Raw genomic sequence first — 16,446 nt, 5'->3', positions numbered from 1 at the left:
CAAAACAAACGTCAGTCAATCCCGTTGCTATGAAAGGTCTTACGGCGAATTTACCGTCAGCGAAGGAAGCCTCAGGACTCAAGTAAGGAGTTCAGTTTCTTCACCCACTCGGCAGGTGATGAAAACTTCAAACCGGGAACGAGAGACATTTCAGGTCCGAGCCCTTCACAAAATCTCGGGATTCAGAGCGCCGGCGGAATGGATGCAGCCTCGATTCTCTTCCTTTCCACGCAGGAAAAGTTTCTGGAGAAGGAAAGGAACGCAGAGCTCGGGAAATGATCCCGAGCTTACAGGAGGCTGGGCGCCACTACCACGACGACGGTTGAGTTCAAAAAACATAGCCCAACCGACTCACCCAGAACCTTCTTCAGGCCGCCCAGGCGCCTGCTGGGAGTTGTAGTCTTTCCGGCGGTGACGGCGAGGATGGAAGCCAGCATCCGGGGCCAGAGTGGGGACTACAACTCCCAGCAGCGCTTGCTACCGCGGCGCCCCAGCTCTCTGAACGGCTGGGGCAAGCGCCATATACAAGAAGACAAGCCGAGCGCGCGCAGAGAGGGAGAGACTGACCGGGAGGTTGGGCTCTTTTGGGTCCCGATGACTGCGGCCATTGTCTCCTTTCCCTTTTGACAAGGCAAAACGACGGAGGGGGGTGGGGGGGAAGGGGAAAAAGCAATCCGAAGGCCGTAATGGGAAAGTTGGAGGAAATCGTGCGCATCGCCAAGAAGATGGATAAGATGGTGTCCAAGAAAAACACGGTGGGTAAAGAGGCCAGGCGGGCTGTCGATGCCGCACCGCCTAGCTGATGCTTCCTCGCCGTGGCTTCCTAGCTCTCAGCAGCCGCAGGCAGCCAAGTGCAGGGAAGGATCGGGCTCTTTTTAGAAGCTGAGAAGACACGCTCAGGGCAGTAAACGTTCACTCACTGCATGGGCAAAATGCTGAGGTTCCCAGCGACGTGCCTACGCTGTTTATAATGTAAATAAACGATGGAGGGGAGTGTATCTGCGTTAAATTTATATTGTCTGATCTCCTTAAAGAGATCGACAATAAAATATTCAGATTTATTAGTCCCAGCCTTCGGTACTATTGAGGTCAGCCTTGCTCAGTGGAACTCCATGCAGAAGACTACATAAATGTACTTAATTCCTACATCACAGGACATGATTATCAATCAACGCTGCAGAGTGATTTGTTATGGTTTTAATTTTGACCCCTGCCCCAAATGCCTTCGTTGACACCTCATTAATGAAGTATTTTTGGGGAGCGACAAGGTTATTTGAAGGTGCTGTATATTCTGATGAGGATTAACCCAGTGGTTTACATGAATATTTTATTGAAAGTTTCCCCCCCTTTTTACAGAAGCCGATAGACTTGATGAGTATTCCCATACCTTTTTTCTTAGTTCAGATTTCCAGTATTTGTTGATTTTGTTTTATTTATAAGATTTGCAATAGTTAAATTAATTACATTTTGTTCCAACTCAAATTCAATTTATATTTTAATTGATGTATTCTGATTTAAAGAAATCAAAAATGTTCCACAGGAGATGGCAGTCACTGGCTTTGCACTTGACAATGTACTTGCACTACATCCATAGTTAAGGATTAAAACCATGGGCTGATAATACAAAGATAATAATGTAAAAGGTATGGGGGTGAATGGGAAACACTTAGTTAATAATGTGTGTAACTACTTTGTAGCCCATTGTTATGCACTACAGTGCCATGATTTTTAACCCTTAGGATCTATTCTTCACTGCTTGGTTCTGAGTTGGGAGTCACTGGGATGCAACCAACCACATGCAGACAATGTCCAGGTTGTTCCAAAAGCTGGGAGAACCAGTAGGTTTTGTACCTATCTGTCTAGACTTGACTGTAATCTTCTGTGTTTGTTTGATCACAAGTATGATATTATTTTACTACTTTTTAATACCTGCTTGGTTAACAAATTTAGTCTTGAGACTATAATTCAAAGAAATGCTGTTTTAGGTTCCTTACGAGTGTGGCTCCTCAAAACCTTTCAGCATATAATACAACAACTTATTGCTCTGCTTTTCTGTTAATTCTGCAGAATGGTGCTATTGATTTACTGAAGGAACTTAAAAGCATTCCCATGACGTTGGATCTGTTGCAGGTAAACAGAAATTTATGCCAGCTTATTCTGGAGTATCTTTGCTTCATCCCTCCTTTTCTCGACTGTTTTTACGTAAAAACATGTTTATGACACACAAGAAGGTTGGTCTGGATATAATTTCATGACTGGCAGCTCTTGCCCATATGGTGTGATTTTTGAGCTTGGGGAGTGAATGTTGGCTGTAACAGAATCACAGCAAAGCCCAATCTTTGCCTCACTTATCATCAACAGAGGTCACTGGAATAGAAAGAGTTAACTAGGCACAGGCCAGAAATCAGTATTGTGACATTTTGGTTTGTATGGCTTAATGCCTTTCCATGCAGGGTGATTGAGTGAAATTGCATGTTTATAAAAACTGCATTGTTGAAACATCTCTAAAATGTTCCATTCTCTGAATTGTTTTTGAAGAGCAACTGCATATATAGAAATAATACTTTTGAAATGAAGCTGAAATGAATTTAGAGTTCTATTATGTAAATACAGTTGAAGTGTACATGGGTTTTGCCAGAAAACAATTTTCTTGGGGGTCAATTCCTTTGGCAACATCACTCTCCACACTGATGTCTTTCTGGGACTAATTTGCTTGTGGTAGTCATTAAGGGATGCAGTAATTAGTGTCTCTAGCTGCTTGAAGGAACATCCTTTGTCTTGGGAGAGCATGTGGAGAGAACAATGACAAGTTGTGAAAGCAGTCTTAACTCCACTTTGAATTGTACCTCCTGTGATTCACACGAGGACACTTCAGCTTTGTGATCTGTCGACCCATGTGATTTCTGTCAAATGCATCCTATGCCCCACGCAAACCAGTGAGGTAATCCAGTTGACTGTGTGCTGGTAGCAATTTTTAAAATTTATTCTTTCATGGGATGTTGGTGTCACTGCCTAGGTCAATTTATTGCCATTGCTGATTTCCCTTGAGTAGATGATAAGCCGCATTCTTCAGCATGCAGTCCATATGGTGTAGGTACACCTACAGTAGTATTATGAAGAGGGTTTTGACCCAGCGACAGATGTAGTTCCAAATCAGGATGGTGTATGGCTTTGAGGGAAACTTGCAATTGGTGGTGTTCCCATGCATCTGTCCTTGTCCTTCTGGGTAACAGAGGTCACCTGCTTGGAATATGTTGAAAGACGCTTCGTGAATTACCACAGCACATTTTGTAGATGATGCATGTTGCTGCCACTGACTAGCCTGTCAGACAACTCTCCCAGTCTTGGCACAAGCCCCAGATGTTAGTAAGGAGGACTTTGCAGTGTTGAAAGAGTTGGGTGTGTCATCGTGTTTTCCAGTGCTTGGGTTGGTGCTGGATGGTGTTACTAGTTTCTTTTATTACTTTTCTGTGGTGGTTTGATTCAATTGGGTGGTTTGCTAAGGCGTTTGAGTCAGCCATACTGTTGTAAAGTTACATGAAGGCTAGACCAGATGAGGATGGCAGATTTCCTTTTCCCATTAGTGAACCAGATAGGCTTTTACTGACAATCAACAGTGATTTCTTGGTTACCATTACTGAGACTATCTTCAAATTTATTAATTGAATTTAAATTCCACCAGTTGACTTGATGGGATTTGAACCTGTGCCTCTAGAGCATTAACCTGGACCTCTGGATTTATAATCCAGTGACATTACTACGATGCCACTGCCTTCCTCATTGATGTAGACAATGCCACCTGTAACCTCCTAAAACCTAATCAATGGAAAAGTAAAGTTGCATTGGTTTCCTCATTCAAGGCACAAATGCCAAATCAAAACAAAGTGCCTCTTTAGCAACAGTGCCAGGCTATTATATCAGACATGTTACTCTTCCATGTGCAATCTGCAGAACTGAACCTAGCAACACTTTGCCCCTTTCCATGTGGTGAAGCTGAAAACCTGTTGCAGCTCTTCATGAAAATGTGGAAGAGGCAACATTTGCCATGGACACAGGGCCCTGCAGTGCTGGCTGAACCTAGAGTGCCTTCATGATTTGTGTCAGGAAGTTTGTGGGCAATTCACTGCGCCTCTGCTACAGCTGCTCTAAGATGCTATGGGCTGGATGATAATTCAACCTTTATGCATCTTAATCAACTGCGTCGGAATAAGGGTGTTTTGGTTTTATATACAGATATATATATGTTGGGAAATGTTTAATTCAAATTATTGAGACAATAGTTCAACAAACGTGAGGTAAATTAACTATTTTAATGGTGATGAATTTTTGTTTGGCAGACTGGATTAATTTAGTTATTAATGAAATATTGAGTAAACATAACCAGGTTGTATTGCTGAAGAATGGAGCTCTTGATATCTAGCAGCTTTAAGATCTTTTGCTCACCTGATTGCAAGAGAGATTTACTGCTAATATGGCTTGAAAGATACCAGTTTAAATAATCAATTTGTTTGTGCAAATTCAAGGATTATTAATAATATCTTCCTTTTATTCTTGTAGTCCACGCGGGTTGGGATGTCTGTGAATGCTGTTCGAAAACAAAGCACAGATGAAGAAGTCACTACACTTGCTAAGTCACTCATCAAATCATGGAAAAAACTGCTAGGTAAAGTTGTGCTCTACTCATTGTAAGCTAGGTTGACATTAACAGAATCTATTTTGATAGTAGACTAATAATAACATTTAAAGGAACTCCAGATTATTTTTAAATTTGAGTGTATCTTGTGAAAGATAGTGTATTTAGTCAGGCACAATATGTAGTCTCAAAGACATTGCAAGATTTTGTGGAGTGGCATTAGAGACCAAAGGAATTTGTTTGTTATAAAATGAACTTTATCCATTGCAAAAAGACAATCAAAAGTAAAATTAAATATTTTTAAGGTTGCAATTGTATAGTCAATTTCTACTGTGTTGACCTTCACACATAATTCTTTTAAAAACTTTGAGGTTATTTGGCACATCTATCTGTGGTAAATGTTCAAGACCCCCTCTTCCAGTTAAACTGTTGTCATTTTGTCCTACCCAAGCAGCAGTGTGTACTTTTGCACTGTCATCTTAATCTGGAATTTGTCTTTTTATTTTTAGAAATATGAGTTCTACATTCATTGTCCCTGTATGTCTAAAACAATGAGCTTCTTAAAGTAGGAACAAATTCAGTTTCCTAAGCTTATATTCTGGAACTACAAAAAGAACATAACATCTTTAGTGTCATCAATTCCTTACAAAATTTAAGTTCTTTGAATTGCATCTTTTTTTTTCTAACCTGTACAAACAGTTCTAGTGAACTTGCTGTCCGAACATGATGAACTAAGTCCAGAAGCATTTCGGTTGCCCTTCATCGTACCATTTCTAAGTTCATCATGCCATTGAGTACAACTTGTTCCTTTACTCAGTATACAATATGTAAAATCTGGTACATGATGTTATGCATCCTAATGGCTCAATGTTGGTAGCTGTCGACTTGAAAGCTGCCACAAAGATTTGGTGATCTGTGTGGCCTGGATTTTCCCTTTCCCAATGTTAATTTGAATCTGGTGTCAGGTCAAGGCAGTCTCCAGACATCCGGCACTAGTGATCAATGAGGGTAAGCAGTTAATCACATAGAAGTATTCATACAAACAGCACTTCGGGAAGTAAAATTCACTGATCATCCTTCATATTTAATTAAATTGTACACAAAATAAATGGAATATACACCAAGCAGAAACTGTTAATTTTATGAAAGTATGAATTTTTATTATAATGAACAATTTGGCATTCCACAAATATACAATTAGATTTTCAGGGCTATTGAGGTTGTTCAACATTCATCATGAACTTAGTGCAGCATTTAAAACCTAGTTCTCTTCATCCCAAAAGATGCAATTTTTAAAGGATTTTTATAATAAGACTCATAGTTTAAAAATGCACGTTTTTGTTTGGCTTTTTAATATAATTGTTCAAAAAAAGTTGTAAGCATAGCCCCAGTAATTGTAGATTAGTCAGTTTAACATCAGTGGTGAGCAAAATTCTAGAAATAATTAGTTAGGATAGAATTAGTAATCACATGGAAAAATGTAGGTTGATAAGAGAGCCAGTGTGGCTTTCTAACGAGGAAATTTTGGTTTTGAGGAGGTAACAAATGGTCAATGAGGATAATGCTGTTGACGTGGTATACATGGACTTTCAGAAGGTATTCAAGACAGTGCCACACAACAGACTTGTGAGAAAGGTTACAGCTCATGCAATAAAAGGGAGAGTAGCAATGTGAATACAAAATTCACTGAATAATAGGAAACAGAGAATAGTGGTTAATGGATTTTCTTTTGGGCTGGAGGAAGGTTTATAGTGGTGTTTCCCAAGGGTTGGTATTGGGAGCCTTGCTTTTCCTGATTGTATATTAATGGTCTAAGTGAATCAGAGAATCCCTATAATGCAGAAGGATGCCATTTGAAAGGGTTTTTTAAACTTGTGATTATTAATCTTTTCATCATTTGACCCTTCGTGTCTGCACTGAATCTCTGAAAGAGCATCTTGCACCCTCCCTCCCCTTATTTCCATAATCCCTGTAACCCTACACATTTACCATGGCTAATCTACCTAACGTGCACATCTTTGGACTTGGATCTTGGTGTGCAAGGGACAATCTCAAATTTTGCAGATGACACAAAACTTGGAAGCGTTGTAAACTGAAGAGACAGTGTAGAACTTCAAAAGGACATACACAAGTTGGTGGAGTGGGCAGATGGGTGGCAGATGAAGTTCAGTGTAGAGAAGTGTGAAGTTATACATTTTGGTAGGGCAAACATGGAGACAAAATATAAAACACAATGGGTAAAATTCTTGAAGGAGTGCAAGACCGATGTACCTGGGTGTATATATGTGCCTCGTAACATCAATAACAAAGAATTTAACAAAACATGATGGTGTGTGATCTGCCCCAGCAACAAGTAGAAATCTGCCTAGTGACAGCAGTAGCTAGCATTCAAAAGATGTGATCTTTCTAGTAACAAGATTAGTAAGTATCTAAACAGACCCAGGTATAAATCGCCCTATTAGTAGGAAGCAGCTTAACAGACTTGAGATCAATGGAGGTATGCACAAGCTAAATTCTAGTCACAGAATCAAAGAGGAAAAATGATATAATTGCCAACAACTTTCAAAGTAGGCAGGCTAGTTTACATCTACAGTCGACAGGCTAGTTCACTTCTAACTATCTGAGCGGCCAGTCCACAATTCACAGCCAGGAGGCCAGGCCCACTTCAAAGGCTTAGAGCCAAGGCATGCAGAAACCTTCGTAAAGGCAGTTTAAATATCTTTGCTGATCCTGGGAAGGACATTTCTCAGACTTGTATTGTGTGGTAACTATAAGCTGGATTTGAGTTAGATTTATTTTATTTGGATGTTGTTTGGGAAGGGGGAAGTCTTGAGTTCAGGGATCCATATACTTAATCGTCATAGAGTGCTGTAGTTCTGTTTGTATGTATTTGTCTTTAATTTAATAAATAGTCTTGAACAATTGTTATATAACGACTGGACTGGTTCTTCTCACTGGTGTTTCATGTGACTCGCACCATCCCAAAAACAAAACTATACACCAGCACAAACTGGTGTTTCAAGTTGGAACACGTTTGCAGCTAACATCAGCGTGGTTCATTACAAGTGTATAGATCTTTGAAGGTGGCAGGACAGGTAGAGAGAGCAGTTAATAAAGCACATAGTATTTTGGGTTACACTAATGGAACATAGCGTACAAGCACAGGAAGGTTATACTGAACTTATAAACAGTTAGACCTCAGGTGCAATATTGTGTAAAGTTCTGAGCACTGCACTTTGGGAATGATGTGAACGTATTGGAGAGTGAACAGAAGAGGTTTACAAGAATGCTTCCAGGGATGAGAAACTTTAGTTATGAAGATAAATTGGAGAGGTTGGGACTGTTCTCCTTGAAGAGAAGAAGGGCAAGAGGAGGCTTGACAGAGATGCTCAAAATCATGAGGGGACTGGACAGAGGAGATGGGGTGAAACTGTTTCTGGTCATAAAAGGATCAAGAACAAGATAACACTGATTTAAAGTGTTTTGAAAAATAAGCAAATGTGATGTAAACATACCAGTTTGAGTCTGGAATGTACAGCCTGGAAATGGTGGAGGCAGGTTCAATGAGGCATTCAGGAGGGCATCAGATGGTTGCTTGAATGTGCAGGAGTACAGGAAAGGGCAGGGTAATGGCCCAAAGTCATGATGCTCATTTGGAGAGCTGATGCAGACAAGATGGGCCAAATGGCAGCCTCCTCACCATGGCAATTGTGTGACAATATTTGATTCCAGTCTGCAACAAATTCAACAGCATACCCAATGGAGAACGGAAGCATCAATGACATAAATTTCTGTGATGAGTGGATTTGCCTATCAGTTCAATCATTTGCTCAAAGTTTGGGCCAGTATTTGGAACTGTATTATAAAAATGTTCTTTTTCTGATACCTAAATCTTTCTGCATCATCTCCTTTGTACTTTTGTAAGCGCATTTATTGACATTGAATTTCATTTAGTGATCGTTTTATAATTTCTGGTAAATTGTATATTTTGTCTTTCTTTGGAAAAGAATTTATTAACTCAACATTGAACTAAAGGTTGCACATTTGGCTCATCTGTGCAATTAGGATGTCTAGCTTTTTTACAAATTAAAATGGATATGCCTTTCCTGTTGAGCTGCTAATTCTAGTTTCAGTGTCTGATCTGTGAAGATGTAAAATTGGTTTTGGGTGAAAGGCAAAATTTAGCCAGCGCTCCCTCTACAGATTGCTAACCATTAACATCTATGATTTGGGCAGATAATAAGTGTGCCTATGGTGACTTCTCATTTAATAGTCTTCAGACACTTGCCCAGTCTCTGACATGAATAATGGCCCAGTGTGTGTAGGATTGGAGTACTGTTACTCCTGGTGCTGCAACATAAATTGATGCCTTTCAGAAGAGGATGACTTATGGGAGAAAATGGATGGGGGTGAGAAGAACAGATTACTGTTAAAGATTGCACTGCATTCTGCTTAGAAGTTGGACCCATCTTTTTTTAGTTTTCATTTTGTGGGAAGGCTTGACATTTCCTTGGACTGATTTCAGAATGCTATCAAACTCCAGCAGCTATGTGATGTTTGTTATGGATAGAGTGGGTGAGGCAAATCTTGCTTCCAAAAATGGCATCTTAAAAATCACTGGATCATTCCCAGTGGCAATCATCAGCAAACTCAGGTGCTCACATAATTTTAGCTACTATCAACTTGTTAAATTGCCAAGAGATGGTCAGATCAGCAGTGGTACAGGTTAGCACAGCTGCATTATAGCGCAAGGGACCCAGGTTTGATTCCAGCCTTAGGTGACTCTGTGTGGAGTTTGCACGTTTTCCCTGTGTCTGCATGGGTTTCCTCTGGGTACTCTGGTTTCCTCCCACAGTCCAAGATGTGCAGGTTTGGTGGATTAGCCATGGAAAATGTGTGAGGTTACAGGGACAGGGTGGGCCTGGGTAAGATGCTATTTCAAAAAGTCAGTGCACTCGATGGGCCAAATGGCCTCCTTCTGCACTGTAGGGATTCAATGATTCTAAATCTATTGAAACATATGGATATTAAGTTTTATATAACTAATTTAAGATTAGTTATTCTGAGAACCAGTGTTGATACAATGGGCTAATTGGCCTCCTTGTGAACAATTCTGTGAATGTGCAGAAGATTTTTAAATTCAGACTTAATTTTTAAAAAATCCTGTGATAGCGTAACATTTAAATTCCAAGTTCTAATCAGGTCAATTTGCTCAACAAAACTTTTGAGCTTTTAGTCTAAATCCCCTCAAAAAAACTGCAAGGCATCTGGTAATCAGTGCTTTTGGAACAATGAATAGAATTTTTTATATGTCAGTTGTCTCGTGGAACAAGTGTAGTCCAAAGGTAGCTTCAGCAGTTAATTGGTACGTGGTACTTGTTGAAGTAAGTGGAATGTCAGTCTCAAACTGTAATCCATTGGCCTTTGGAATCAACAACTTGAGCGGTTTCATTCAAAGAGTTATGGATTTGCTGGTGTTTATGTTAATTCTGTGTTAATTTCAAATCCATTGCATTTGGGTGGAGCCTAATATGATCTGATGAACAGAATCATGGCAGAGGTACCATTTTAAAAATTGGGACGGATTTTGTTGTCAAAGTAGTGATAGCTCGTTGTTGTTTTTGAATAAATAGTAATGTAAGTTCAACTTCAGGTGGTGAGTAGATGCATAGTTTAATGTTCAATATCCAAATGTTGCTGTCCGAGTTGCTCCATTCTGCTGTAAGCTTTGAACAAACTGCACTTTGCTATTTTGTCTCATTTGCATGCATTGAATGGCATGAAGTGCTGTAATAGATGGGAACTAAACTCGCCACAGAAAATTAAACCTTGTAATTTTGAGCATCAATACCCCTTTAACAACGTAATAATTGTTAATTACTGCCAATCCGAAAAAAATGTAGATAGGTAGCATAGTAAGATCTACTGTAAAGCTATGGATCCTTTTTAATGAATTCTGCAGCTCTACAGAACTCTACTATAAGAGTTTTATTTTGAACATTATATTGGACAGGAAAGTAGAAACGGGTTAAGAGCACAAATACATTTCCTAATCTCGCACCCTTTTATGTTACAGAGCTACCTCAAGTAGAAGCATGTCCAAGGTATCCTGGGTATTGCAGTGATTTGGAATCTGCCCTGTTTACATTGGGTGAATGAATTCAACAACATTAGTGGTAGCCGACCATATAATTTTCCTTTTGGCTGCCATACTAGGGAAGACTGGGTTGGCACTACCGTTTGCAGTGTTTATGGGCTGGAGTTTACAGTCAGCATTCACTGTTGACCTCGAAGAAAGCTGTCCACAAAGATCTAATGATCTCTGTGGTGTTATCCCTTTTAAATCAGGTGACAGCCAAGGGAATCTTTTTCCTTGTCAGCAAGAAGGTAAGGAAACAATGACATTGAAGTATTCACATGGCAAACAGTCTAACAAATATCTTTCACTTTTCAATTAAAATTTCTGAAATCAAAATAAAGATCAAAGCCAGTGTAAAGATCATAATGGAGAAATTTGACATTACATTAATATAAAACTAGTTTATCAGGTCAGTTGAGGTATTTCTCAGTACTTATGAAGTCAGTACACGATTCAAAAAATAGTCTGAAAGACGTGCTGGTTATAGTGCATTGGCCATTCTAAATTTTCCCTCGGTGTACCTGAACAGGTGCTGGAGTTTGGCAACTAGGGGATTTTCACAGTAACTTCATTCGTGTTAATGTAAGCCGACCTGTGACACTAATAAATTTTTAAAAAACAGTCCCTAATTAAAATAGTGTTACTTCAAGGATTTTCACAGGAAACGAGCAGTGTAGAGAGTGGAAGTTCCTATCAATTTATAGACTTGCCCATTGATGTGCAACCTGAGTGGTGCCTTGGTAAGTTGCTTTGATTTTCACTGGTGTAATGATGAACTTTGACAGTTTTGCCATCATTACCACTAGAAAATCTATTTTTACAAACCATGTTGGTACTACCGTTGTGACTGGAGAATAACACCCTTTTTTAATGCTTTTTTTTTGAAACTCTGGAAGCAGTTGGGCCTGTCACAGGCTGTATGGCAGACTTGATCAGAAATTTTGTCTTATTCTTTTTAATGTAACCACTTGTAGAATTCCCTTGTGGAGCAATTTTTACTGGATGTTGTACTGAGAGGTCGCAAAATGATACTTGTAGCATCTCCATTCTACAGTATTGAGGATTTGGTGTTGTGTTGCAGTTCACAGAGTCAGAGGAGTTCTTTCCAAAACTTGACTGACCAGAAATATCTCCTTTTTATAGTCTGCCATCGGTCTGTGTTGGAAGAAGTTGCAGGTTGATCCTCAATCTTTTTGGCTGTGTTATGAATGCACCTTCAAGTCCTGGGATGGGACTTGAACCTGACGCTTCTGTCTGAGGCAAGGACACTACCCACTGTATTGAGGATATGGGGATAAAAGTAGAATGCTTGTAACACTTAGTTGGACAGTTGGAATCTGTGGAAAGATCAGAAAAGATATGAGCTTACATCCGAAATTACAGATAATATTTGTAAAAATAACACAAAAACAGGGACGAGCCAAAGGATTTCTCATATCCTTTTGAGTTGCTTTTATCAGTACTGTCCATTTGTAATTTATTCACATTCTGAAGAAGGCTACACCTCATTTCACTGACGCTGACGAACCTAATGCTTCCAGGTGTTTTTGTTCTAGAATTACAGTATCTGCAGTGTTTTACTGACTGACAGACATTTAAAGTTTTATCTACCGTTGTGATGGACATTGGCAGTTGTCAAATCAATGGGTAATTTTGCGCATAAATAATGCTCAGTATAATGAAAACTAACTACTGTGGATGCTGGAAATCTGAAATAAAAAGATAATGTTGGAAAAACTCAGCAAGTCTGGCAACATCCATGGAGAGAGAAACAGTTAATGTTTCAAGTCTGTATGGTTTCTTCAGAGCTCAGTGCCAATGCTCAGTATTGCCTGCATAAGGATTGCCAAAAGTTAGCTTATATCATTGTTAAAGCTAGCAGATGGCATAAAAGTCCTTTTTATGAACCGGAATGAAACCAAAGTCAGAGGTAAAAAATAATGTATAACCAGATTTGTTCCCCTTCACTTGACGTGTGTATTATCATTACCATTATATTTACAGCCATCCTTAAAATAGCTTGTATCCTTCCACTGTGTCTCCTAGATATCTGAATTAAACTTGGTTCATGTATGGGGATGACTTTTACTAAAATATGTTATCGACAGGTCACCTTTAACTGTGAATCTGAATTAAGCCATAAAAACTAAATACTTTAGAACATTTGGTTCAGACTTTCATGCAATGCTAAGATTGGTGACATGGACCATAAATTTCCCCATCTAGTGTTCCAAACTCGATATTATCTCTTGATAGTTATACTTCATATTTTCCCACCTTTCTAATTAGAAAGCACAGTCCTTGTACTCTCCTTCACTATAGTTAAATTGCACGTTTGATTTCTGAGAGACCAGTTGAAACATTTCAAAAATAAGTGAATCCGTTATTTTAAATTTTCTTTTTTATGAGCACTAAACTACAAAAGAAAAGTAGATTACTAACCAAAACTGAGTAAATGTTTGTTCCTTCTGCTGACATTTGTATAATGTTCAATAGTACTGATCTTCAAAATGCGTAAATGGTAACATTGTTTTACTTTCAGCCTTCCATGGGTGTGATATTAGACACAGTAAGAAGTCTCACAACACCAGGTTAAAGTCCAACAGGTTTATTTGGCAGCACTAGCTTTCGGAGTCTCAAGCTCCTTCATCAGGTGAGTGAGGACTTGTGTTCACAAACAGGGCATATAAAGACACAAACTCAATTTACAAGATAATGGTTGGAATGCGAGTCTTTACAGGTAATCAAGTCTTAAAGGGACAGACAATATGAGTGGAGAGAGGATTAAGCACAGGTTAAAGAAGTGTGTATTGTCTCCATGATGTGGAGATGCCGGCGTTGGACTGGGGTAAGCACAGTAAGCTTATGGTATTTGCTACCAAATAAACCTGTTGGACTTTAACCTGGTGTTGTGAGACTTCTTATTGTCTCCAGCCAGGACAGTTAGTGAGATTTCCAAGCGTTCTCCACGGCGGCCTTCACGACACACGACAACGCAGAATCGCTGAGCAGAAACTGATAGCCAAGTTCTGCACACGAGGACGGGATCTTGGGTTCATGTCACACTATCTGTAACCCCCACGATGTGCCTGGGCTTGCAAAATCTCGTTAACTGTCCTGGCTGGAGACGATACACACCTCTTTAACCTGTGCTTAACCTTCTCTCCACTCACATTGCCTGTACCTGTAAAGACTTGATTGCCTGTAAAGACTCACATTCCAACCATTATCTTGTAAATTGAGTTTGTGTCTTTATATGCCCTGCTTGTGAACACAAGTCCTCACTCACTTGATGAAGGAGCTCGAGACTCCGAAAGCTAGTGCTGCCAAATAAACCTGTTGGACTTTAACCTAGTGTTGCGAGACTTCTTACTGTGCTTACCCCAGTCCGATGTCGGCATCTCCATATTGTGGTATTAGAACCTTTAAAGAAATGATTGAGTGAGAATTGTTAAGAACCAGATTGGAAACTCCCATGGTATTTTATGATGTTAGCCTAGGTCCTAACTTTTACATTTGATTTTGGCATTTGGGTGAGGATAAGGTGTTTCACTCCAGGTATGATTCAAGTAACCACTAGGAAGTTTTCACCAAAACAAACTTTTTAAGAATACAGTTGGAATATAACAAAGGGGATTAGCATAACTTTTACCTATTAAAATACAAAACATGACAAAGTAATTCTTAACAGCTAGCCATCTCTATTATTCCAATTTAGTAGTATCCCCCACATACATAAATCACTTTAAAACCAGTAAAAACTAGCTAGCTGTTAAGAATTATACTTTGTCATGTTTATGTACATTCATTGGTAAAAATTATGCTAGTTCCTAGTTAAGTACTAGATTTTCAGTCTTTTGACACTTCTGGAGAGTGATTCAGACAGACACTTGTCTTCTAATTCTAATGCAGCAACTTCCAGAGAGTGCTCCACCCTCATACAGTAGAATCCCAGAGGAAAAGGCTACTTTTTGGCAGATTCCAATCTCCACTTCAAATAGTAAGAGTTACAGAGAAAGCAACCTCTCTCTACAGAGCCCAAAACCAGATTGCATTGAGTTCTCTGAAAGCCTAGCTATACCCAGTCATATGACCTCACCTGTCAATCAACCTATCAAGCCCCATTCTGCAATATCCCAGGGGAAAACAAAACAACGCTGCATTAATTCAGATCAAAACAAACACTGCATCAATTAAAATCAATTGTGCTGCTGCTTCCAGACAGAACGACTCCTACAAAATGGAAGGCACGAGTAAACATGTTCAGCACAGAAACATGACTAAAATGCATTTCCTAAAGGCACCGTATCATCACAGAATACCTGGCCCTATCCACCTGCTGCATGCTCTTGTGGTCTAATTGGTAACAATTATTTATTCTATCTCGTGGTTGTGATACACAGCTCTGAATTAATGCAAGTAGCCATTTTCAGGTGAAGAAAGGTTCACTTTGGATGCTGAAAATAGTTGCTCACAGAAATAGTTCAGAGATTCTTTAGTGTGTCTTTGTCTGTTTATACTAATTTCTCAGGGCTTCTTGCACAGATCAAAGTTTCCTACATTTTGTATTTCTTGGTTTGCTGTTCAAGTTTGTCAAATCTTGCTGATTTTTCAGGAGAAACAGATGGCGATTCAATATAAAATATTCTTTCCCTTATACATCGTAATGTTATCTCTTACCATAATCTTTATTTTGAGGCTGTAAATGTTTTAGATCACTTTAATCTGTTGCTCAAATGTTGAAATCTTACAAATACTTAATGTTTCCATCACATTGCCTCCTTTCTGGTTTCCTGACGTTGTTTTCAATTTAAGGTCTGTTTATAAATACAATTGAGAGCAATAAAAAACAAACCAGTTTGATCCTGAAATGACAAATTAATGGAAATTGAACCTCTTTGGAACTGATCAAACCGTAATCAATTTACATGATTATATCTCAATTAAACAAGTGCATCCGAAGACACACAATATAGATGTAAATACGGGAGTTTGAATAAATAACTGAGTACCATATTTACAATCCCTATTTTTCAAAAATACCAGGAAAATTAATTGCTTAAAATAAGTAAAATAACATTTATGCTTCTGCTTTTTAGATTGCTGCAACCTTATTGTCCAGATCAATATCACTAAACAGCTCAGTATGTTATTTAAATGCAACTAGTGACTGCACCCTTTAATCATGCTACTGTCAGACTTTAAATCGTTGTTTTGCAGCCTGAATGGCAGTGACATGTAAACTGGCTTAAATGGAGATTGATGTTGATTTTAACACCAAGGTGAAGCCACTGCAAAATTTGCACTCCTTCAATGAGAAATTGTGCAGAGGGTGCCAGGAATTTTGGCATGATGTAAGATGTGTCATGTGTATATATAGAGCAGGATTCTCCCCCAAAAAATTCTAAGTGTTGAATTCGTGCGAAAACTGGAGTAATTCATGCTGTTTTTTTTCAGTAGAAGTTCACACTAGAATCTGCGCCCTGCAGAGGCCACCAGCATGAATATCATTACATTTCAGTGGGCGGAGCCTATTCCCACCCAGGAGACTGAAACCAGTAGGCCTCTGCGCATGCAGGCTTAGAAGCAGGGAGTTGCAGTTTGAATTTTTAAAAGAGCAGTAGCTATCTCACTCTTGCACTCTCTCTCTCCCCTTTCTGGAAATTAAAGTCTG

At 39.1% G+C, this 16,446-nt stretch overlaps 1 protein-coding gene across 4 annotated transcripts in view; it reads left to right on the top strand.

Moving 5' to 3' along the window:
• The first annotated feature begins 484 nt into the window (after positions 1 to 484).
• LOC144508557 (transcription elongation factor A protein 1-like) overlaps positions 485 to 16,446 on the top strand; it is a 59,104-nt gene continuing 43,142 nt past the window's right edge. Inside the window, exons 1-3 of one of the 4 annotated variants that reach the window (XM_078236617.1) lie at positions 485 to 755; positions 2,068 to 2,130; positions 4,558 to 4,663. In XM_078236617.1, coding sequence (XP_078092743.1) covers positions 687 to 755; positions 2,068 to 2,130; positions 4,558 to 4,663 — 238 coding nt within the window. In that variant the 5' untranslated portion in view covers positions 485 to 686. Of the gene's footprint in view, positions 756 to 2,067; positions 2,131 to 4,557; positions 4,664 to 10,709; positions 11,021 to 16,446 lie in introns of those variants that run through there. The other 3 variants (XM_078236620.1, XM_078236618.1, XM_078236619.1) reach the window with 3 other exon arrangements.

Source organism: Mustelus asterias, chromosome 20, assembly GCF_964213995.1.
Source record: "Mustelus asterias chromosome 20, sMusAst1.hap1.1, whole genome shotgun sequence".
Lineage (NCBI taxonomy): Eukaryota > Metazoa > Chordata > Chondrichthyes > Carcharhiniformes > Triakidae > Mustelus > Mustelus asterias.
The sequence above is the reverse complement of the archived record's forward strand: the minus strand, read 5'-3'. Positions and strand labels throughout refer to the sequence as shown.